At 35.0% G+C, this 22585-nt stretch overlaps 4 protein-coding genes across 6 annotated transcripts in view; 3 read left to right on the top strand and 1 right to left on the bottom strand.

Moving 5' to 3' along the window:
- The window catches only part of LOC107667487 (uncharacterized), a 50311-nt gene extending 47197 nt beyond the window's left edge, over positions 1-3114 (bottom strand). The window contains exons 1-2 of the mRNA XM_016459160.1: positions 3065-3114; positions 2904-2926 (exon numbers count right to left, since the gene is read on the bottom strand). Of these exons, the coding sequence (XP_016314646.1) occupies positions 2904-2926; positions 3065-3114 (73 nt within the window). The remainder of the gene's footprint in view (positions 1-2903; positions 2927-3064) is intronic.
- A 1365-nt stretch (positions 3115-4479) lies between these two features.
- On the top strand, positions 4480-6839 carry LOC107667497 (uncharacterized). Its single transcript, XM_016459171.1, has 5 exons — positions 4480-4774; positions 5020-5340; positions 5468-5761; positions 6062-6355; positions 6428-6839. The coding sequence occupies exons 1-5, from the start codon at positions 4708-4710 to the stop codon at positions 6604-6606; spliced, it is 1155 nt and encodes a 384-aa protein (XP_016314657.1). The 5' UTR covers positions 4480-4707; the 3' UTR covers positions 6607-6839.
- A 1707-nt stretch (positions 6840-8546) lies between these two features.
- LOC107667500 (uncharacterized) lies at positions 8547-17132 on the top strand. Of its 2 annotated transcripts, none has more exons than XM_016459173.1 (5): positions 8547-9393; positions 14653-14982; positions 15371-15691; positions 15866-15967; positions 16250-17132. In XM_016459173.1, exons 1-5 carry the CDS (start codon positions 9348-9350, stop codon positions 16297-16299), a joined length of 849 nt encoding a protein of 282 aa, XP_016314659.1. In that variant the 5' UTR covers positions 8547-9347; the 3' UTR covers positions 16300-17132. The 2 variants fall into 2 exon arrangements, with proteins under 2 accessions (XP_016314659.1, XP_016314660.1); XM_016459174.1 differs by having other exon boundaries at positions 8548-9393; positions 15866-16007.
- Positions 17133-17526: 394 nt separating this feature from the next.
- Positions 17527-21815, top strand: LOC107667496 (uncharacterized). 2 transcript variants are annotated; one of them, XM_016459170.1, is made up of 7 exons: positions 17527-17832; positions 18474-18806; positions 19701-20087; positions 20286-20399; positions 20613-20627; positions 20783-21100; positions 21238-21815. In XM_016459170.1, exons 1-7 carry the CDS (start codon positions 17775-17777, stop codon positions 21312-21314), a joined length of 1302 nt encoding a protein of 433 aa, XP_016314656.1. In that variant the 5' UTR covers positions 17527-17774; the 3' UTR covers positions 21315-21815. The 2 variants fall into 2 exon arrangements, with proteins under 2 accessions (XP_016314656.1, XP_016314655.1); XM_016459169.1 differs by having other exon boundaries at positions 20568-20627.
- The last annotated feature ends 770 nt before the right edge of the window (positions 21816-22585 follow it).

Raw genomic sequence — 22585 nt, 5'->3', positions numbered from 1 at the left:
TCGTTTTTATTCGTCAACAATATTGCATTATACATTTAATTATAGTCATCGTCACATGACCAGCATTTACGTTGCGTTTCGTCTCGTTTTCGTCACGTGATAAAGGTTCGTTGACGATGATATTTAGTCATTAGTCATAGATATTTGACGAAAGCAACACTAGCGACCCCTAGAGGACGCAGTGTCTCGTTCCCTACTCAGGGAACCATGGTTACATAAGTAACCCGAGACGTTTGTCATCCACAAATCTCCACAAAATTATTTTTCATCAGAAAGATCGTCAGGCTCAAATTGTGTGTCGTCCAGCTGATCAATTAAACTGTAAACCAGACTAAGGATGCCAACATTACTGAACTCCATCAGTCGAGTTCAGGTATGTCACAGAACTCTGTTGAATGTGTTCAGGTATGTCAATATAATAGGCTATTAGCTTTGTGAAAGTACAGAAGCTAAAATCCACTGTTAAGGTAACTGTCATTTTCAGAACAATTTTTTTCCAGCTGATGAATGATGAAAACATTGACAGCCAATCAGAATAAACCCGACTGTAAAGAGCTCAAGCATTAAAAAGCGACAGACGACAAAACTGGAGCATGTGCTTAGAATAAACATAGCATTGTCACCCGTTGGTATGGACAAAAATATAGTTATCGTTATTACCGTTCTTGGTGTGAACGGGTCTTTAGTTTAGGGAGAAACTGAATCAGTTTTGGGCAAAACATGGTGTTGATTCATGTTACTGCTTGTGGGTGCGGAGAGAATTGACAGCATTTCATTTAGAGATATAGAGCATGACCTGTTTGTGCATATGAGGGTTGGGTGCATTTGCGTGCATTTTCTTCAATCATTTAACAGGAACAGAGAACAGACAGCAGACGAGTGACAGAGAAGTGTAGTGTGTTTGTTTGTTTTTTTGGTGGGGCTGGTGGGGTGGTATTTCATGCTGCTCTAGAGATCATTAGCACTCAAGGCAACAACAACAACAAAAAACATCATGGAGAAAGAACCACATAATCACACAGATTCCTCGGGGAGTCCTAAAAACGGTCTAGAATCGCTTATGTTTTGCAATCCTAGCTAATGTTATTTAGCTAAGCAAGGAAAGTGTGCATATGTGCACATATGTGACCCTGGACAACAAAACCAGTCATAAGTCACAGTCATTTTTCTAAATTGAGATTTATACATCATCTGAAAGCTGAATAAATAAGCTTTCCATTGGTGTATGGTTAGGTGGATAGGACAATATTTGGCCGAGATACAACTATGAAAATCTGGAATCTGAGGGTGCAAAAAAAAATCAAAATATTGAGAAAATCACCTTTAAAGTTGTCCAAATGAAGTTCTTAGCAATGCATATTACTAATCAAAAATTAAGTTTTGATATATTTACAGTAGGAAATTTACAAAATATCTTCATGGAACATGATCTTTACTTAATATCCTAATGATTTTTGGCATAAAAAAATCGATAATTTTGACCCATACAATGTATTTTTGGCTTTTGCTACAAATATACCCCAGCGGCTTAAGACTGGTTTTGTGGTCCAGGGTCACATATGCAAAGTTTGTGGATGCTCAAAGTCCTTTGAAGTGGATGCAGTAAGTCTATTTGAAAGAGAAATAAATGCACAATTCTGATGCAGTGCTTCTTTTTTTTTTCATTTCAGACTGCATCCACTGTTGTGGGTTTACTGAAACTGTAATCCGATTGGCTCTCTCTGCTCTGGTGGGCGTGGCTGCTGTTGCTGTACAAGAAGTGAGCTGAACAGGACAGAAGAGACTCAATATCTTTCTCAGACCCATGGAGCAAAATCAGACCAACAGAATGAACTGAGCAGAAGGTTTAGTTCAAGATATGTTTGCTGAAGGTTACTGGTATAATCCAAAAAATGAATCATGCATCACTAATTTTCTATGCCTTTACAGCTATTTTTAACAGATTATGTTTAATTCATTGGCCATTTATTGATTGTATCTGCACAGAATATGATTTTGATTCATTTATAAAATGATCTAATAAGCTCTCGTTTCTGTTGCACCCTTGAAATGACTCTCACAGAGGAAATTAGTGTATATTTTAATGAAGATTCGGTTTTTCAAGTTTTTGTCTGTTCTACTGTCCACTCTTATAACATCATTAGACATATAATTCATTATGTAGTAGTTGTATAAGTGATTCACTGAATTCACGTAGCCTAATACACTAGCAGAAGTGAACCCTGATGACACTTATCTGTATAGCAATATGGTTTAGTCTGAAGGGTTGACAAATTGTTTGTGAAGGAGTTTGTGAACCAGAATTAAAGACACTTAAGTGCCACTTCAAATCCTCCTAGCAGTCCAACGCAGTTTAATTTATTTTAAAGGAAACAGATCTGATTAATAGGAATGAAGAAAACTTATGCAGAATTCTGAACCGTATACTAGTGTAGCCTACCTATTATCTCTGCCTACTTACAGCCACTAGGCGGAGCTCCAGCAATGCCATTTGTTATAGCAGACAGCAGAACTGCAGCATACTCAATGGCAGTGTGCTAGGAGATTGGGGTTAATGTTTCCGTGAATTGGACATTTAACAAAAAAATAAATAAATAAATAAAATCTAATTGTTTTTCTTGATTATAATGGTAATTGCATTGATTTTATGGGTCTCTACTGGTAATTTGTTGCCTTCTATTGGCATGTTAAGACCACTCAATCCTAATGAAATATGGTAGGCTACACTACTGGACAGGTTTGCCAGTTTTCACTTTTTCTATGCGGTTTGGCCGTTCGTCAGATGAGGTCAGTGTGTTCAGTGTTCAGATAGATTCTTTTCTTTTACTATTTACAGCCACTAGGTGGAGCTCCAGTAATGTCATTGAATAATGAGAGCCATCAGAACTGCTCGTCCGTTCTACTACACAGCGTTAACAGCACAATACTGAATAGCAGACAACATCCTCACATTACTGGAAGCATGGTCCACTAATAAAGAAAAAACTCAATAAAGAAGGATGTGTTATGCATCCTAACTGTGCAGTTATGGCTATAGCTAACTAGGCAAACACAGATTTCTTGCTGGAAACATGCTGGTGGGACAAGCTGTAAACCCATGACTCTTGGTCCCATCATGCAACTCTAAAACAGCATGTTATACAGTTCTGACGGGTGCTTTTCTAGCATGCAATATTTTGCGGTCTATAGAGAACACTATAAATGTAACATCTATAAATCTGTTTGGTTGTTTCTTTGTGTTTTATTATTTATACATTGTATAAAATTAATATTTATCCACTAAATCAAAGATATTGTGGTATAAACAACTTGTAGAAAGCGTTTGGTTGTTTCTTTGTGTTTTATTATTTATACATTGTATAAAAGTAATATTTATCCACTAAATCAAAGATATTGTGGTATAAACAACTTGTAGAAAGCTTTTTTTTTTTTTGTGATGTGACAAGAAAACCATAACAGGAAATGACTTCACAGATAGGACCCCGTAGGCCCTCATGACTATGTGTAAAGGTCAATAAGTCTCAAATAAAATAATTTTAATAAATAATTCAACATTCCTACAACATGACAAGAATAGTTTAGATTCACATGCCAACTTGTACAACCCCAAGAAACTTGAAATTCATGTTTGTTTGTTTTTTTTGTTTGTTTTTTTTCAAAACTATTTTTGAAATCACCCCTAGAACCCGCTTCCTGTTTTTTTTTTTTTTTTTTTGTATAACAACATATCTTGTTATTGTCTGCCAGAGTCTGGGACAAATTCAAACATTTCTTTAGCTTTTACTGAATTATGTTAAATTCTGTTTGTCATACATGTTGAATCTTTGCTCTTTCCTCATTACACATTTTACACATCTAATCCCATTTTACACATCTAAATTCATTAATCATTATACAAGATTGTATAAACATCTTGGGCATCCTGATTTGTCTTTGACCCGTTTAACACATATTTATGTAAAAAGGAAAACAGTCAGTGAGGTTCAAGTTAGCAGGACAGGAAGAAGCCCCTCACCGACATGCATAAGAATCTCACCACAAGACGTTTGTCCATCTATCAGACCAAAACCACATTTCTTTCCAGACCTAAAGGAATCAGGCCACGTCAGGTTTCGTTTTGACTCTAAACTGAACGTGAAGAATGTGAAGAGAAGAAAAAAAAATCGGTGGAATCCTTATTCTCAAGAAAACCGAAACCATGGCTTCATGGTAAGCCTTGATATCTATGATGCCTTGAAATTACTTTTTAAGCCAGAACCTATCGTACTTTTAAAACTGAGATGTCCTGTCTTGGTTAATATTAAATAATAAAAACAGGTTATATAATAAATTAATTAATTATATATTAAGTTGAATGAAAATAGTTTGTGTTCAGTCATAAAATAAAATTAATTACATTCATATATAAATTAAACCCGGTGCATAACATAACTGAAAGACACAAAGGCGTTCGCTGACAATCAAGCGCGTTCACAGACGCGCGTGCACACTCTGGCGGCGCGCGGAGAAGTTCAGATCATCTGACTGAAAGTTGCGTCGTGTGTTATTTCTTTACAGACCACGAAGCTACAAATTCCCGTTCGTTTTTAAAATAGGCTATAATTGGTTAAATATCTTCATAACCGCACGGGAACGCTCCTCAGCAAAGTTTTAGGAAATTCGTTTTTACTTAAGGGATTTGTTTTTTCCTCCCAGAAACGTTAAGTGATGGCTCAGTCAAAGAAAATCTTTTATGCATTTGTTTGGTTCTGCTTGCATTTTGAAGGCCGGATTGGTAAGTTATGCATGTTTTATGGCATCAGCTCGTTATATTAGAGATAAACCAGTCCAATATAAAATCAAGAATTACTCCCTTTTGCCTTTTGGGGGGTCATTAGTTAGTTGACCAGCTACCATTTTACAAAAGCATCTTAGCTGTTTTGTTTCTGGTCCATGATGATCTACCTTGTACCAGGTAATAAACACTTTGGACCAAATAATATGTGATTGAGTGGCAGTTCCTGTTCCATTGTTCTCCAGGTGTGTTTGGTGTTGAGCCCGGTGAAATTAAAACAGCAACAGAGGGCGATTCTGTCACTCTACAAACTGAGATACGGAGAGGTGAAGATCTGCTTTGGATGTTTGGACCTCGAGAGGTTCTCATTGCTCAAGTCAAAAAGGAGGCTGGAGTCTTCAACGTTTATGATGGCGCTGATGGGAGATTCAGAGACAGACTGGTGCTGAACTATGACACTGGATCGCTGACCGTTAAAAACATCAGACCTGAACATGCTGGACTCTATAAACTAGAGATCATAAGTAATACAGTCTCATACAAAACATTCACAGTTTCTGTCTATGGTGAGTAAAGAAGCAGTGTTGTTCGTTCTTTAATATTGTGTTTACTAAATAATTCTCAATACTCTAATATAAAACTTTTTTTTTTCAGTAAACTTATTCTAATTGGTCATTTCATATCATTTTCCAGCTCGTCTTCCCATTCCTGTCATCACCAGAGACTCTTCACAATGTTCTTCTTCATCATCATCATCATATTGTTCATTGGTGTGTTCAGTGGTGAATGTGGGTCATGTGACTCTCTCCTGGTACAAAGGAAACAGTTTATTGTCCAGCATCATTGAGTCGGATCTCAGCATCAGTCTCTCTCTACCTCTGGAGGTGGAAAATCAGGATAAAAACAACTATAGTTGTGTGTTGAACAACCCCATCAGCAACCAGACCACACATCTGGACATTAGTGAACTTTGTTGGCCATGTCCAGGCACGTCAATGTTGATATTAGAGATTATTAAGTATGCAATGTAGACATTTTTCAAATTATTTTGCATTTTTCCATATTTTATATCTAATTCTAGCGTATAAGATTTGTTAGCATTGCGTGATTTGAGTAGGTGAGATGGCAATCAATGGTAAACTGCACACTGGCGGTCACACTTATCAGTTTGAATCTCCACATCACAAATTTAGACCACGTAAAAAAGACAGTCTGTGAACATCTAAATAGATTCATTGTAAACTATATTGTTCATATAGCTTCTCTGTGTTCTCTTATGTTCTCCAGTTCCTCTGCCGATTCCTGTCATCACCAGAGACTCTCCAACATGTTCTTCATCAGCTTCACACCAGAATTGTTCATTTTTATGTTCAGTGGTGAATGTGAGTCATGTGACTCTCTCCTGGTACAGAGGAAACAGTTTATTGTCTAGCATCAGTGAGTCTGATCTCCGCATCAGTCTCTCTCTACCTCTAGAGGTGGAATATCAGGAGAAAAACACCTACAGCTGTGTGCTCAACAATCCCATCACTAACCAGACTCAACATCTGAACATCGATCAGCTCTGTCAGCCATGTCCAGGTACATAAACTGTGATGTTAGAAATGTACACGAACTTTAATTTTTTTTAGTGGTGTTTTTGTCTTTCCTCAGGCCGCGTCCACTGTTGTGGTTTTACTGAAACTGTGATCCGATTGGCTGGCTCTGTTCTGGTGGGTCTGGCTACTGTTGCTGTGCTGGTTTATGACATTAGATCAAGAAGATCTTATCAGAAGAGGAGAGAGCAGACACCGCATGCAGATGAATATGATGATGTTGCAGCAGGTCACTAGGGGGCGATAATGTTGCTCTGTTCTTTATTCTTTTTAGGAATATAAATAAGGAATATTCCAGGTTAAATGCATCTCAGAATCATTTGACAGCTTGCATGCTGTCAATCATACATACAGAATTATAAAAATCCACAGTAATCAAAACATGAAAACCAATGCTGTAATGTACACTTTTTAAGTGTTTCCTAACTTGTCATATTGCCATCTGGTGGTTATATTAGGTACTTTTTGTTGTAATGTATATATGTCTGTTTTTTTCCACTTTTTAATGTAAAGTTTTTATACCAAGAAGAAATTGTTTTTATTGGTTCATAATAACATTTTAAAATATATTTAAAAAAATTGTGTCATGAGAAATACTTTATATTGTATGAAAAACATGTTTGACTGACATTGACTGACAGCACTTAATATAAAAAGTGCTATATAAATAAAACAAACTTGATTTGTTTTTTCAGTTTAACTGTAATATCCAGCGAATTCATTCAAAATAAAAAATGTCTTCAGAATGTATGATAAATTTATTTACCCGTTATATTTCAGTCTTGCTCGACCTAAATTGCAAACTCAAGTTTTTAGTTAGGTATGCTTAAATCACAATTTTCCCCCTTTATTAGATATATGCCAGCAGTTCCAATACTTGCACCCAAAAAAAAAACTGTAATCAAAAGTTTTTGATAATTCACTTACAAAATTATTTTGTAAAAGTTCAATTTCTTCCATGCAACCATTTCAGTTACATCAGAAAATGTTTTATATGAACAGATGGCAGTTCAATAAAAAACTGAATTATGTGTCATCTGTTACAAGACAGAAACATACTATAGATTAAAAAGACTTCAAACAGGAAAAGTGCAGGATTTATCAAATTAATTTTATTTTCCTTTAACACCACAATAGAAAGCACTACTACATCAGTGACCAAATATAAACTCAAAATAAAAGAATCAAAAGAATCTTTCAACACATGGTCACAAATAACATTAGCAGAGACAAAACACATAAGCATTTAGTTTGGATCTACAAATATTCTGTTCTACATTTGAGTGAAATTCCTCACTAACATATTTATTAAGTCTCTGGAATATGTTTTTCCTTTACTTACTCTATATGATTTAAACTGAAAGCATTTGTGTGTAAAATGTCAATCAAGGTCACTGCAATTTTGGTTACATTTTTAACAGGAGTATTCACTTGCAAAACACATCATTCTAAATAAGTGATTCCCTCACATGATTTATTTATATTAGGCAATTACAAGTAGATTTGTGGAGTTTTCATAGTGTTTCTTATAGACCAAGCTGAGACATTCACGTACACTAATGAATGCCTTTGTTTCTCCGTGTCCAGTCTCCACTCATCTCATGTCAACTGCTGCTGGAACTTTGATGATCATGGCTACAGGAGAGACAGAAAAAGCAGTTAGGATCTCCCTGCAACTAATACATTTGTAGAGTTAACGGGTGAATTTAATAGTTTAAATGTTTTACTTGTAATATACATGTAATTTGGTAGCCATAGTAGAGAAGATGATAACTGATTGACTGAAATGATCAAAACTCTGGTTGCAGAATTTAGAACAGGCTGCATTTCTTTTTATTGGGAAAGTGGGACAACCAGACAAGTTTATTACAATAATCTATTCTTTATGTTATGAATACATACACTGTCTTTTCTATTCATTAACAGAGAGAGAACAGTTCATAGAATAGCAATATATCTGTATGAAAGCACTTATATGGACATTAGGTCCAGTCAGACCAAACACTGCTTAGTTAACATTTACTTTTATTTACTAGATGTAAATTAATCAAAATTTAGTCAAAATGTAGTAATTTAATGCAATAAACCAGTTTTGAAGGTGTAAGTGTAAAGCTGGATTTCACCCATGTAATAATATCCCAAAAATATCAGTTGAAGGAAACATGTAAATGGAGAACTACAAAGGACCTAAGACTGAGCCCTGTGGCACACCACATTTTACCTGTGTCACTTTTGGCATCTCTTCATTTACAAAAAAATAACATGGTAGTTATCTGACAGGTAATATTTTAAGCAGGCAACCACCTGTCCACAAATGCCAATATGATTCTTAAGTATGCTCAGAAATGTCTTGATCTATAGGGTCAAACAGTGTTAAATAATACTAGAAGATACTATCCTAGTCAAGTGCTAAAAAAGTGTTTGGTTTGAGGAGTATGCGCACAACTGGAGTAGTAATAGCAATACTCTTTTTTTATTCTAAATGGCATAGATTTCTTATGAGTTTACAATTAAAACTTGAGGCTTTCTCACATTATTTCTCACAGTCAACTGAGAATTATGTTCGCTCATGTCCAGACAGAACAGGTGTAGAAGTATTTTGGGGGCGATTTGGTATGTTTTGCGTGTATGTTTTTTGTACGGTAGGTGGCGTTATGAGTCTGTGTCGTCCCGCGTCACGTTACCTGCCAGACGGAAGAATCAGCCATTTCGAGCTAGTTGTGCGCTCCCTTGTATTTGTAACATTAAGGGAACGTAAACCATTTTCCACGTCGTTCAAATCTTAAAGAATACTAGAATTTAATCTTAGTAAATTCAAAATGGTCTCAGTCATTATTTAGCCGTTTTTTTAGTAATGATCGCTATCAATCTGGCTGGGTGCGGCTGAGAAACGACAACACGACAGATTTATATGGATATTTCTAGCTACGATCTTCATCTTTTTTAAGCTCCAGAAATTTCACAACTCTACAATCAGTATGGGCATCGCGAATTTGATGTTGCTTGTCTTATTATTCGTGAACGGTAAGTAGTAATTTTATTTTTGTAGCTATAACACTTTCGGTTTTAATTAATAGGACCGGAAATAATGCGTATTTGCTTTTATACGCGTATTTTCATACTGCTTGTGGTTTTTAACATGCTCATAGCGATTGTTTTTTATTTGGATACAAGGCAGAGAATAAAAATGGGGTGTGTTCTGAATTCTGCGCTATTTACCTTTACAAATCCTCGGACGCCACTGGGTTTCAAGTTCAGGCCTTGCGGCGGTAATACCAGCCTTTTGGAGATTGATGTCCAATTCACGTCGGGGCTTTGAGAACTGTGTGTGGTAGCCTATGCTACTTAGGTCAATTTAATTATTGTCTCTCCAGTGTCCATTCGTGCAATCTGTGCGATTTTTGTTTAATAATCAGGATTCCGAGATGCCAATAGGCCGTATGCTTATTCGTCACAAATCTTTATTCGAGTTTCGTCTGTATTGCAAATATTTAAAGATTTGGGGTCTAATTAATTTTGTTGATGCAATCTTTTTTTTTTGTACGACTGTCATGGCTGTTTTAAAAGATCAGTTGTTTTTGCTTTATGCCATGTTGTAGCCAATGATGTAGCCTACCATTCCTGCCTGCTTTGTTTTCTCAAATGTATCTATCATAAATTGTAAACAGATTATAAACGCGATGATTGGACTACATATGATGGTAGTGCGTTATTTATGTTGCGTGTAGGCTATATTACGCAAGTTCATTGTACAGTACAGTTCGTCGTGTTTAGCTGCACAAACCAGTTTTTCATGAATTTTTGTTATGTCGTACTATAGGACAGCTAGATTTAAAGCTGAAGCATCTGTATGAAAAGATAATATATAGCAAACGTTAGCCTTGTTCATTCTAATTCTATGTGATGTATAGCGGACTAATACTAAGCAAAATGTCAATAAACTTTCATTCAATAACTAAAAAATTATTATTATTTATAAATGTAATATAATTGTCTATGTTAAGAATATTTCGGGTTAAATACATAGCCTAAGTTAGCCTATATTATTAGCATATGCCGTGCTGATGATTTTCACAGATTTTTTTTTTAATCGAACGCGCACAAATGCCTTTACATTAATGTACTACCAGTGAACATCCAGTAGGATATCATAAATCACTATGACAACTAGTATGCGATTTGTTGCGAGGGTATGCGAGTGAGCTCGTGCAAAGGTCTGACAACCTCAATACACAAGGGGGCGAAAGAGGAAAATTAGGTTATCTATGCATCAAACCGGATGTGTTTTTTGTTCAGGTGTGTTCACATATTAATTTTTCTAATCAAGTTATACTATTTTTAAACTGTTTATCTGAAATGATCTTAGTTAACATGGAATAGAAAACGGTGCGCTAATTCACGCTACACTGACTCTGTGTTGATTTGGGGTTATGAATTAGGCTAAGTAGCATTTCACAACGCAACATCGCGTTTCGCCTTGATGCGTTATTAATAATGGGGGCATTGAAGAAATATTAATCATTTCCACTTTGCTGTGGTTGATTTTATCCACAGCACTTTATAAATACCTTGCTTTGGTTAAAAAGGGGAAGTAGGCTATAGCTTGCTGAATGCTTTTGCAAAGGAATTTTCAAAGCTTTTGTTGGTTTGTAATGGAATGAGTGGTGAGTTTGAAGTTTGTGATGTTTTGCTGTGGTTTTCTTCCTTAGTGGATACTGGAAAAAGATTGCAATGTTTTCTTAGGCCTGCACTTCTCTTTTATCAATCTATGATATACTATCAAATGTGTGTTTCTAAAAATAAATGTGCTGATTTAAAGCTCCAATTTTTGTTTATTAAAACAACGCCATGGTCATTGGTTCGATTCCCAGAGAATGCATGAGATGATCAAATGTATACATTGAATGCAACACCAGTCAGTTTAGATAAAAGCATTCGCCAAATGAATAATGCATCATCTATGCGTGGTTTATCAAATTAATCACAAAATCATTTGAGTACCTGAATTGAACAATTTTCTTTTTAAAGAACTTATTCTTATGTAGAACAATTTAGTATGGTAGTGCAGTTATTGTGTAGATGATTTATGTTTTGACCAACTATCCTTACCATCAAGATCAAAATATCACAGACTGTTTATACAACAAAAACTGTGAAAGATAATCTTCGAGCAAATGTAAAGGTATTGTAGCTCAACTGCAAGTTGTTGCATGTCTAGGGCCATATTGCTGTGCTTATATTTTTGTTCCCTGGGAGTCGAACCCATGACCTTGACATTCTAGTGCCATATGCTGCCAGCTGAGCTAAAAAAAAAAAAATGTTGTTAAATAACCTTCATCTAGATTTGTGCTGTTTTGGGTCTTATTGACTTGCATTTTAAAGGAATAAAACACAGTTTTAAATATGAACGTATGTCATACAGGTTTTTAAATGACATAGGAGTGAGAAAGAAAAAGATTTTAAATTTTAGGTGAACTTTCCCTTTAACAATGTTTTAACCAGGAATACTACTACAATTTTAGATGTGAAGAATTGAGATAAATGGTGTAGTTGCTGTCCTCAATGCAAAATCTATTAAGTTTCCTCTTACAGTTTTATCATCAATTAATATAATTGTAATTGTGGTCTATTTTCAACAATGTGGTTAGGATTTTCTATGATGTAAAAGTTTAATTTCTAAGTGGCCAATCTTTGTTGTTAATCAGGATCCTATCAGGAAGGAAGAAAGGGATTTTGAAGCTTGGCAGTTATGAGTGTTTTTCAAGAGCCCTTCCCCCAGTGGGAGCATTGGAAGTTAGCATAAAAAGACGTAACCGAAGACAAGAGGCCATTCTGTTTGAATGAAAGTCAGTGGAGGAGAGGCCTCAGCACGCTGAACAACCTGCTTTTGTGTGGAAACAGCTAAACACTTAAAGGGATAGATCCCCAAAACCTAATCTTGTCATTTATTCACCCCTATTTAGCATCAATACACACAAAATGTTACTAAATCTGTTTGTCTTCTTGAAAATAGATAGCAGGGCATTAAATTACAAACCCAAGTATTGGTCTGACTATTGGAAAAACTGCTTCAAAATGTCCTGTACTGTGACATGCTAAATAAACTCCATTAAAAAAAAGTAGGTAGCCTAATTTAAACAACAGTTTTCAACTTTGTTTTTGCCATAAAGAAGCTGACATGGCTTTAAAATCTGTATTACTACTATTAAACGTTTTTTTTTTTTTTTTTTTGTACTTTATTAGACTATTAATTATTTACTTTAATTATATATATATATATATATAGTATAAGTATTGCATGTGCAGTCTGGAGGATACATTAAATAATTCGTTTTTCAATTTAAATTCACTATGACTAAATGTAATGTAAGAACAAGAACAAATGTTACATTTTTAAATATTTTTTAGTACAGCATATCACACAGCAAGACACTTGAAATCACCTATAAACATGAAAAACACATGCATGTACATTTTTTTTTTTACAAAATTTACAATTGAAATGTCATGCGAACATGGTTCATGAACTCATTGTTCAGCTTTTTATTATAGTCCGTTTGTGTTGTTTGTTGGTACTTTCCATTATGTGCCACTTACCAATAGCTTACAGAATTTTATCTCTACATTGTAGACCTATCTATTTCATAAGTCTTACATTTGTCAATTCAGTTGCTGTTTAAGCTTCTCAGTGTGATTATTCATGTAAGTTATTGTCCAGACCGCTTCTCAGGGCTTTTAGACGGCATTGTCAACTGGCACCTGTTACTTTTCTCAGCGCTGATATGGAAGAGCTGATAAGAAGATGTTAAAGAATAATTTTATAGACGCATGTGCAGGGTCTTTATTAGAGCTTTATTCTTGTAGCTAGTAGATTTAAATAATCATACGTTTGGATGTTCAAATGTCTTAAATGAGGCCCAAACCCTCCAGAGATGTGTGTGTTGCTCAATAGAAATCGTTATACTGAGCCGTAAATCGCCCCCTGGTGGAACACGGTCCTGTCTTCACCTGTATCGAAAACAATATTTACCGCCCAAAGGGCGTCAAGTCCGCTCTAGGAGCAAGAATGTCAGCGTATCGAGAAAAATAACGTCTCTGTCTGAGAAATGGTTTGACATAAGTGTACAATGTTGATTTTGTCAAGGTAATATATAGCGTATGGTTCAAATACTACCGGCAGTTTGATTCTTTACCAAAAGTTTCTCAGTGAATTCACCATCCACCGTTTTTGTCCGGTGACAGATCTCTATCTAAACGTATGGCATTATACGAGGAATTTCCTCCGTGGTGTGTAGCACACATACAAAACACTAAACAGCTTCTTTGTATAGAAAAAAATATTTGCCTTACCCTTAATTTGTTGACTGCCCGTCACAATGTATGTCGTTATAATAAATTATCCACCGCTTCGGTCCTCGATAGTTTCTAAACGCGTATAGATCTCTATCAACATTTTTTTATTTAAAAAATAAATCCATTACAGCTGTTTTAATCCGCCTAAATGGCTCAACAAAACCAACAAATAACGTAAATATCTTAATATTTAATTAAACGGAAGAACAAGATCGTCGTCTCTATATGTTATAAAGCGCTACTGTATCATCCAGTTTCAATTTTAATATCGCAGCCAGACAATCGCACACCAGTTTCCGCATTCTGCTCGTCCGCCCTCTCGCGAGATTTCATTTCAAACTCAAGGATGGAACTACTTGTTTATTTGGAATGAGACGGTTTTTGTTTTTGTTTTTTTGGATTTAGATCCTGCCTTGCACATGCCTTACCAGATTTCTGAAATGCTTTGTAAATATAGCGTATTATATTACTATAAAAACAGTAGTCTGACCATAATTTATTTCCCATATAACACGCAATTGAAGTAAAATAACACATAATATGATTTTCACTGATACAGAATGTATATTTGTGCATATATGCAAAATATTTAAAATATTAAATGGCTTATTTTTCTCTTTTTTTATATTTAAGGTAGGCTACAGATGCATGTGGATGTACATTAAATGACAATGTTTTGTTTAAACATATTTAACGTGTTGTGTATTCTATATTTTTGTGCATGTTTATATTTACATTCATATTTATTTTTTAGAGCTATCAGTGTATATTTAGTAATATACTAGATTTTTTCTTCTAAATGTGGGGCTTATTTAGAGTTCTGCGTAGAAAAATACTTGTAAACTGTTGCAGATGGTGTGACGCTTATGATCTCAGCTGAAGAATATTATTGTTATACAGGTGTTTTCTTTGTTTCTGGTTGTTCTCCAGGTGTGTTTGGTGTTGAGACAGATCCAGTGGAGATACGTGAATTGATGGAAGGAGATCCTGTCGTTCTAGACACCAAGTGTATTACCAAACTACAGAAAGATGATAAGATAGTGTGGAAGTTTGGATCTGATGTCATAGCTACAATCAAGGCCAATAATCCCTTATTATATGACACTGATGATGCAAGATTCAAAGACAAACTACAAATAAACGATCAAACTGGCGACCTCACCATCAGAAACACCAGAACCACACACTCTGGGTTTTATGAAGTGAACATCACCAATATCACTCACACAACATACAGGAGATTTAGTGTTACTGTCCTTGGTAAGCACTCTTTTATGACAAAGAGGAACATATTTTAATACTTAATTTTTCTAAATGAATTGCAGTGTTTGGGTCATACAGAATGTTTCTTTTAATTTAACACATATATATATATATACGTATGTGTGTGTGTGTGTGTGTATATATATATATATAGGAAATATTGTCTATATTTGTGCTTTGTCATATTACAGATATTTAATGCCAATGTTGAAATAAATATGTCGATGTATTATTCGTTTGTAAATAATATTTTATTTGTTGAGTATTTTTTGAATATGTGTTTTTTATATTATATATATATATATATATATATATATTAGAATTATTGTCAGAACACAATCATTAACATCAGTTATTTATGTGCATTATTCTACATGTATTTCAGATGCGATTCCTACAAAAGTTTCAGTAACGGCGGGAGAGTCTGCCATTTTACAGCATAATATTGCTGATATACACATTTATGATGTGATAGAATGGAAGTTCGAAGACGGAGAGACTCCCATAGCTCAAATCAACAAACAAAACAGTAAAAACCCCTCATATAATGAAACTGATGAGAGATTCAGAGACAGACTGCAGCTGGATCAGACCGGATCTCTGACCATCACAAACACCAGAACCACAGACTCTGGACTTTATAAGCTACAGGTGCAAGGTACAAACATACCGACCAAACACAGGAAGTTTCGTCTTACGGTCGATGGTGAGTAGATCAACGTTCTCAAAGTGTTGTTTGTGCTAGTCATTTTAATGTTTGTAAGTAATAACTTGCATGGAGAAACCCTGAACTGTGTAACTGATTGAAGATTCATATAAACGCAAGATGCTTGTCACTGGATTTATTTTAAAACTGACTGTCTCTCTTTGTCCATTACAGAATCTGGGTTGTCCATAGGCATTATAGTGCTGATATGCGTGTGTGTTATTGCACTGATCTTGGTGGTGGTTGGGATTTGCTGTCGGAAACGAAGTCGACAAGGCCAGTATTAACTTTGCATGCATGGCCAGTATTAACCAAAGTAAGCATTTTTAATGCAGAATTTTGAAATGTTATGTTGAACTTAATGATTTGCTGCATTGTTTAATGACATCAGTGATTGTTCAGACAATATTTATAGTATTTCACTAAATGACAGCAGAAGAATACTTCAATGATTTTGAGATCTGGGTTCAATTTCACATTTTAGCCAGAAGGTTTACCTTCACTTGTGCCAATACACTTTATACTGTCTTTTATTACTCTTTCTGTGCTTACTTTCAGGTGAAGATAAAGGAAATGGGGTACAGGATCCATTGAAAGGACAGCAATAGTTCAGTGCTTCTGTAACATAAGCTGTGGATGAAATCAACCTGTGTGCTGCCCAGTTGTGATAGAGAATGGAGAATATGCTTACATATGTTGTACATTCGTTGGAACAGTTTGCACTACATGCTGATCAATGATCCTATTACTTTATGGTAAACTTCTTTTTTTGCGTATAATTATAAGATATTGTACCTGTTATTGATACATATATATAATCATGGTGGCTGCATGGTGGGACCGCTGACTGCAGCTTTAAAAGTTTTAGGTGCAAATTCTTTAGATCACCTGACATCTGCAGGTGTCATTTAAAAAAAAATAATACAATTTTCCTTAGTGATTGATTCATGCTTTAAAGGAGATTGTGTGATAGATGTTTTCTTCATGTGCAAACAACTTAAGGGATGAGCCTGTTTTGTGGTTAAAATCTGCAAATGCATTTTTCTCCATAGTGTTATGGAAACTTTGTGCCTCTTTTTTTTTTTTTATGTTTTTAAGATCTACATTTTACTGTTACTCTGATACTGTGTTTACATGGGGACAGATTATGATAAACTGTTGTTCACTTTCCTCTTGTGAACGGTGATTTGGGTGTTGAATGCCTCCTGTTATGTAGGCCCACATATTTCTTTTTTTAATGATTATTATTGTGAAATTCAAGCTTTTTTTTAAATCATTGCGATTCATAAGTAATATGAATTCCAAAGTTATTGCACTTATTGTAATAATTAATTGAATTACCTTTTTATGTTGTTAGGCTGCTAGGTTGTAATTGAAAATCTTGATGCCTTTTTGTATATTGGGAAATATCTGGAATAATAAAGAAGGAACATGTATGCGGCAACATTAATCACAATTTTTCTCTGGAATTTTTATAGCATCCAATTAACATGATTTCAGTGGTGTCAGATATTGAAAAAAAAAAGTTAATTCATTAACATGATCTAGTTTAATGTTTTCTAAAAGTTTAAAAGTCTCAGAACATAAATTTGAAAAAAAAAAAAAAAAAACTGTCATTTTCTGAACAAACAATGGAAACATCTGTTGGTCAAAGGTAGGTACAAGAGGAAGTGGTACTTAGGTGGTCGATGGTCCGGTTCCTGTTGTTGTATTCACACATGACTGAATAACTCTTAGAAGACGACTGGTGAAGGTAGCCTAGATCTAAAACCACCTTTACCAGATTTAATAGAGCCAGTCGCTAGAAGGCGCTGTAAACTAACCTATAACAGAACATGCTGCTGCCTACAGCAGGTGTTTTTCAGCGTTTTCCCCATCAAAAAGCAAACGCACTGGTTTTTCTTTCAGCACAGACATCGTTATGAAAAAATCATTTATGAATTTCGGTATCGGTCTTCAGTTGGGGTTTTAGCTTGTAATTCTCTGTCAGTTTGGCAGTGGCTAGGAAACCACCCATAATCAAACGGCCAGTCTTATCAGATTTATTTAAATAATCGCTGTAGTAAACTCATATTTTACTAAGATGTTCAGAAATATGAAAAATCTAGTTGTCCTCGTTTTATTCTTATTTTTCGCTGACGGTAAGTCGTGGAATTCTGTTCATTTTTGGTCACTTTCGTTTCATGCAATGGAAACAGGAAGTGGGGTGCATTTGTTGACATTTAAAATATGTTTGGAACTATTTTATAGCGGTAGTAAGTCGTGTATACACCTTAAAATGCTTTGTTTTTGGAGGGAGTATTCCATAAATGCATCGACACAATAGATATATTTTCCAGATCTACCGCATGTGCTTTGTGTACGTAGTTTGCGTATGTTTACGTTTCAGCGTCGTGACGTCGTTGATGTGGGGTTTTTGCATTGTCGCTGTATTTGCATAAACCATTAAACAGGGCCTTTATTGAGCGAATATTTGTTGTGTGTGCAAACACACTTTTATTTGCCTACTTTATTAACATAAAAAAATACTATTTTCTGTATCTTCTTTACCTAGCTACAACAAATACAATGGTTTATAACTGTGTTACTTATTTACGTAGCCTTTTTGGTCAAATTTGGATTCTGTACTGTTTTATTTATTGTTTATTTACTATGTATGTTTAAGTTAGTTTTACATAGGCTTATTTGAGTATATGACATTTAGTTCGAGACAATTCAGTGATTATAATCTATGTGCAATAGGAGTTATATGTTATAAATTAATTGTGTATTTGTTTTCTAGGTGTGTTTGGTTTTGAGACAGATGGCGTGAAGTCGATATCAGTGATGGAGGGAGATTCTGTCACTCTACACACTTGTCTAAATCAAATACAAAAATATGACACAATACTGTGGAAGTTTGAAAACACTCTCATAGCTCAGTTCAACAAGGCTTCCCAGACGTTCTTGACAAAAGATGGTAATGATGGGAGATTTAGAGATAGACTGGAGTTAAACACTGAATCTGGATCTCTGACCATTAGGAACATCAGAACTAACCACTCCGGATTTTATAAAGTGGACATGATCAGCACGAGCGGCTCCTCAAACAGGAGATTCAATGTGACTGTAATTGGTGAGTAGTGCATTGATGATTATATTCAGCAGAAATCTGAACTAGTTGTGGAATTAACACATTAACACACAATTAATTTACAGTTGTGAAATGGTCAATGTTAGGTTTTACATGCAAATAAATAGCATTAAATTGAAAGTGAAAAAACACAGATTAAAACACCATTTATTCATAATATGTGTCGACAAAAATCATACCCAGACAGCTGAGAATTTTTAAAAATGAGAATCACAACATGACTAGAAACTGATAACAACAACAACAAAAAAACATTTAAAGCATAAATAACAGCAGCAAACAATGAAGGGAAGCTTTGGGTTTAAGCAAACAGATAGATCTCACCTGGATTTTTTCATTACATTGAAACTCTATCCTTGTAGTGAAGATTTAATCCGTGAAAGAAGGTCCCATCACGATCAGCCTTTCTTGAAATGGGTCCCTAGGTTTGTGCAGTTCATTCCCTCTGTTTGGCCTTCAAACTCTCTCTCTTTGTTGTCATGTGACCTGCCAGCCCACTCCCATAGTAAGAATCCCACAGTTTGTTTGTTTTTTTTAGACCACATTGTAGTGAGGTGGTCTGGTTCCTATATATTATGCAAATAAATCTGAGGAAAGTTGTCACATGTGTTTTGTATATTGAACTTTTGTACCTTTATTAATTACAATACTGGTTGTCTAAAACATTAATGTGAAAATTTTGAAGTAGTTACTAATTGTTCCTCTGATCATTTTTTAAACATAAATATATGTTTGTCTTTGTAAAGTTTAGACTAGTATTTAGTATTTAAAATCCCTTTTAAATGTATTGTTTTCATGTCGGTTTTTATGACCCATTCTATATAAATTAATTTGGTGTAGTTGTGGTGCAAATAATCATCCGTGAAACTCTTCCAGGTGTGTTTGATCCAGATGCAGATAAATTAAAGCCTGTGTCTGCAAAGGAGGGAGAATCTGTCACTCTAAATACTGATTTTAAAGTACAGAAAGATGATCTGATGTTGTGGAAGTTTGGACGAGCCACAGTCGGATGCAAATATAATCCACTTCATCATGTCCCGTGTCAAAGTGATGTGACTGCCATCGCTAAAATTGATGGAGAAACCCGTGAGGTCTCATCAGATGCTGGTTACAGTGAGATGTTTAATAATAGACTGAAAATGGACAAACTGACCGGATCTCTTACCATCACAAACATCAGACCTGAACACTCTGGGTTTTATATACTACAGATTAATAACAACACTGGGACCAAATACAGGAGATTCAACGTTACTGTTAGTGGTGAGTATCAGAGGCAATTTTAAACTGCACTTTGATTTTATATTAAGTTATATATTAGAATGTTTTTTTTAGAATTATTTTACTATATAGTGTAAATGTATTTAAATGAGATGCAGTTAGCCTAAGATTCTCATTTTATTTGTGCCAATATGTGAGGTAGTTTCCCAACACTGTGCTAATTTCCGATCATTTTTTTAGCCGTCACGAAATCCCACTCGCATGTAGTTTGGATGTCAATCGCTATAGTGCTTTTGTTGATGGTGGCGGTTTGGTGTTTGGCTACGGGCTTTAAAAACTGGCGCAACAGGAACTGTAAGTAACAGAAATGCAAATCTTTTCAACAAATTTTATTAGGTGTTTCTTTAGGTGTAATTATTATAATAATAGGTTAGTACAAAAGAATCTCATTGTAAAAAATACTCAAGTGATGGAAAATAGATGCATTTAAGAGGGGTTATGTGGTTTTACCTTCATTCCTAGTTTTGTTCAGGAAGCTGAGGTCATATAACTGCTGTCAATCTACAGGGGCGCAGGAACCGGGTGAGTGTTTCCTTCAGATAATACTCAGCTTCCTGTGCTTAAGTGTGAACATAATTAATCTATAATAGTGTAAATGGACCTTTCTTTATTTCTTATTGACAATGTTGTTTATTTGAATTCTGTCTTTGTTTGACCAATGTTTGTTGATAAAACAGAATCAATGCCAAAATCAGTGATAGAGGGAGAGCCTGTCACTCTCAACACTGATCGTACTGAACTAAAGAGAGATGATGTGATAGAGTGGAAGTTTGGAGGCAGCGTCATAGCAAAAATCAGCAGAGCAGCCAATAAGATCTGTCAGAAGACTTACGATGGTGCTGATGAGAGGTTCAGAAACAGACTGGAGCTGGACTGTAAGACTGGATCTCTGACTATCACAAACACCAGAACCACAGATTCTGGAGATTATCAACTACAGATTGCCACCAATGGAAAAGTGGAACTATACCGAAAATTCAATGTTTCTGTCTTTGGTGAGTAGCTCAGATTGGCTAGTATATATCATCATTAAGATGCACTTTATGAATTTTTACCTGTTATGTTTTTTGTGTAGTAGGGCAACAACATTATCTCTTCACATCTTCGGTGATTATTCTGTGCTTTCTTATAGATTCCAGTCAAAACATACCTAAAGAGTCAGTTGAGTCTCCTTTGATGAGTGAAGAGATGGAGTTGGAGTTGGTATAATGCTATTAACATTGATGAGAAATGTGTCATATATGCATATATGTTATTTGCCTCTAAAAAGTTCTACACCCATGAATGACCAAGAACTCACCATATCAGAAATGTTATGTACTGTATACATTATATGTGCATCACAATTGTGTTTCTCTGACTGATGTGCTTATTTCTGAGAATATTCACTATATAAAGTGCAGCTAATGTATGTGAATGTTGTGTTTTGTACATATCCTTGAGCCTGTGATGTGTTTACCGACATGCTTTTGCTGAAATAATACATTTTATTTACTTATGTCTAGCACTGTAATTTTCAAATTGATATGCCTTTTTCTGTGAGCGTGTAAATGACTTAATCGTATCTATAATGCACTTTGTATGACTGTTTAAACAAATAATAATAGAAGACACTACAGCTTTAGCACTACTATTATGAAACACTAGAAATACAGCATTGTTGCTTTATTTTTTGAACATTTGCTGCTCAGTGAATAAATGTGGGAGAAAATGGCCTCAATTTTAAATGTCCATTTGTTATTTGGTACTTTGAGTCTTATTTTTTGTTGAATATATTTATTATTATTATTATTTTTTTTTTTACAAGTGTTATGTAGCCTAATACACTAAAAAATGCTGGGTTAAATACAACCCAGTGCTGGGTAAAATGGGACAAACCCAGCAATTGGGTTGTTTTGACCCAGCGGTTGGGTTACTACCCAGAAGGTTGGGTTAAACATTTAACCCAACCGCTGGGTCAAAACAGCCCAATTGCTGGGTTTGTCCCGATTTTACCCAGCACTGGGTTGTATTTAACCCAGCATTTTTTAGAGCGTAACTCTAAAAAAAAAGAAATTCAATCTTGACAATATTTTGTGTTTTCTATCAGTTTGTCATGTGATCAGATCTATGAAATCTTAAATGTGACAAGAATTTAAATGTACTTTTGAAACTGATTTGCTGCTGGTCTATATGCTCTTACTCTAAAAAATGCTGGGTTAAATATAGCCCAGTGCTGGGTTAAAAAAGGACAAACCCAGCTATTGGGTTGTTTTGAACCAGCGGTTGGGTTGTTTTGATTTGATTGGGTTGTTATATTTAACCCAGCATTTTTTAGAGTGATACACTCTAAAAAATGCTGGGTTGTTTCAACCCAACTTTAGGTCAAATATGGACTAACCCAACTTTTGGGTTAAAAATGTAATTTAACCCAATGGTTGGGTTAGTCCATATTTGACCCAAAGTTGGGTTGAAACAACCCAGCATTTTTTAGAGTGTAC

Source organism: Sinocyclocheilus anshuiensis, unplaced genomic scaffold (genome assembly GCF_001515605.1).
Source record: "Sinocyclocheilus anshuiensis isolate Anshui unplaced genomic scaffold, SAMN03320099.WGS_v1.1 scaffold1779, whole genome shotgun sequence".
Lineage (NCBI taxonomy): Eukaryota > Metazoa > Chordata > Actinopteri > Cypriniformes > Cyprinidae > Sinocyclocheilus > Sinocyclocheilus anshuiensis.
The sequence above is the reverse complement of the archived record's forward strand: the minus strand, read 5'-3'. Positions and strand labels throughout refer to the sequence as shown.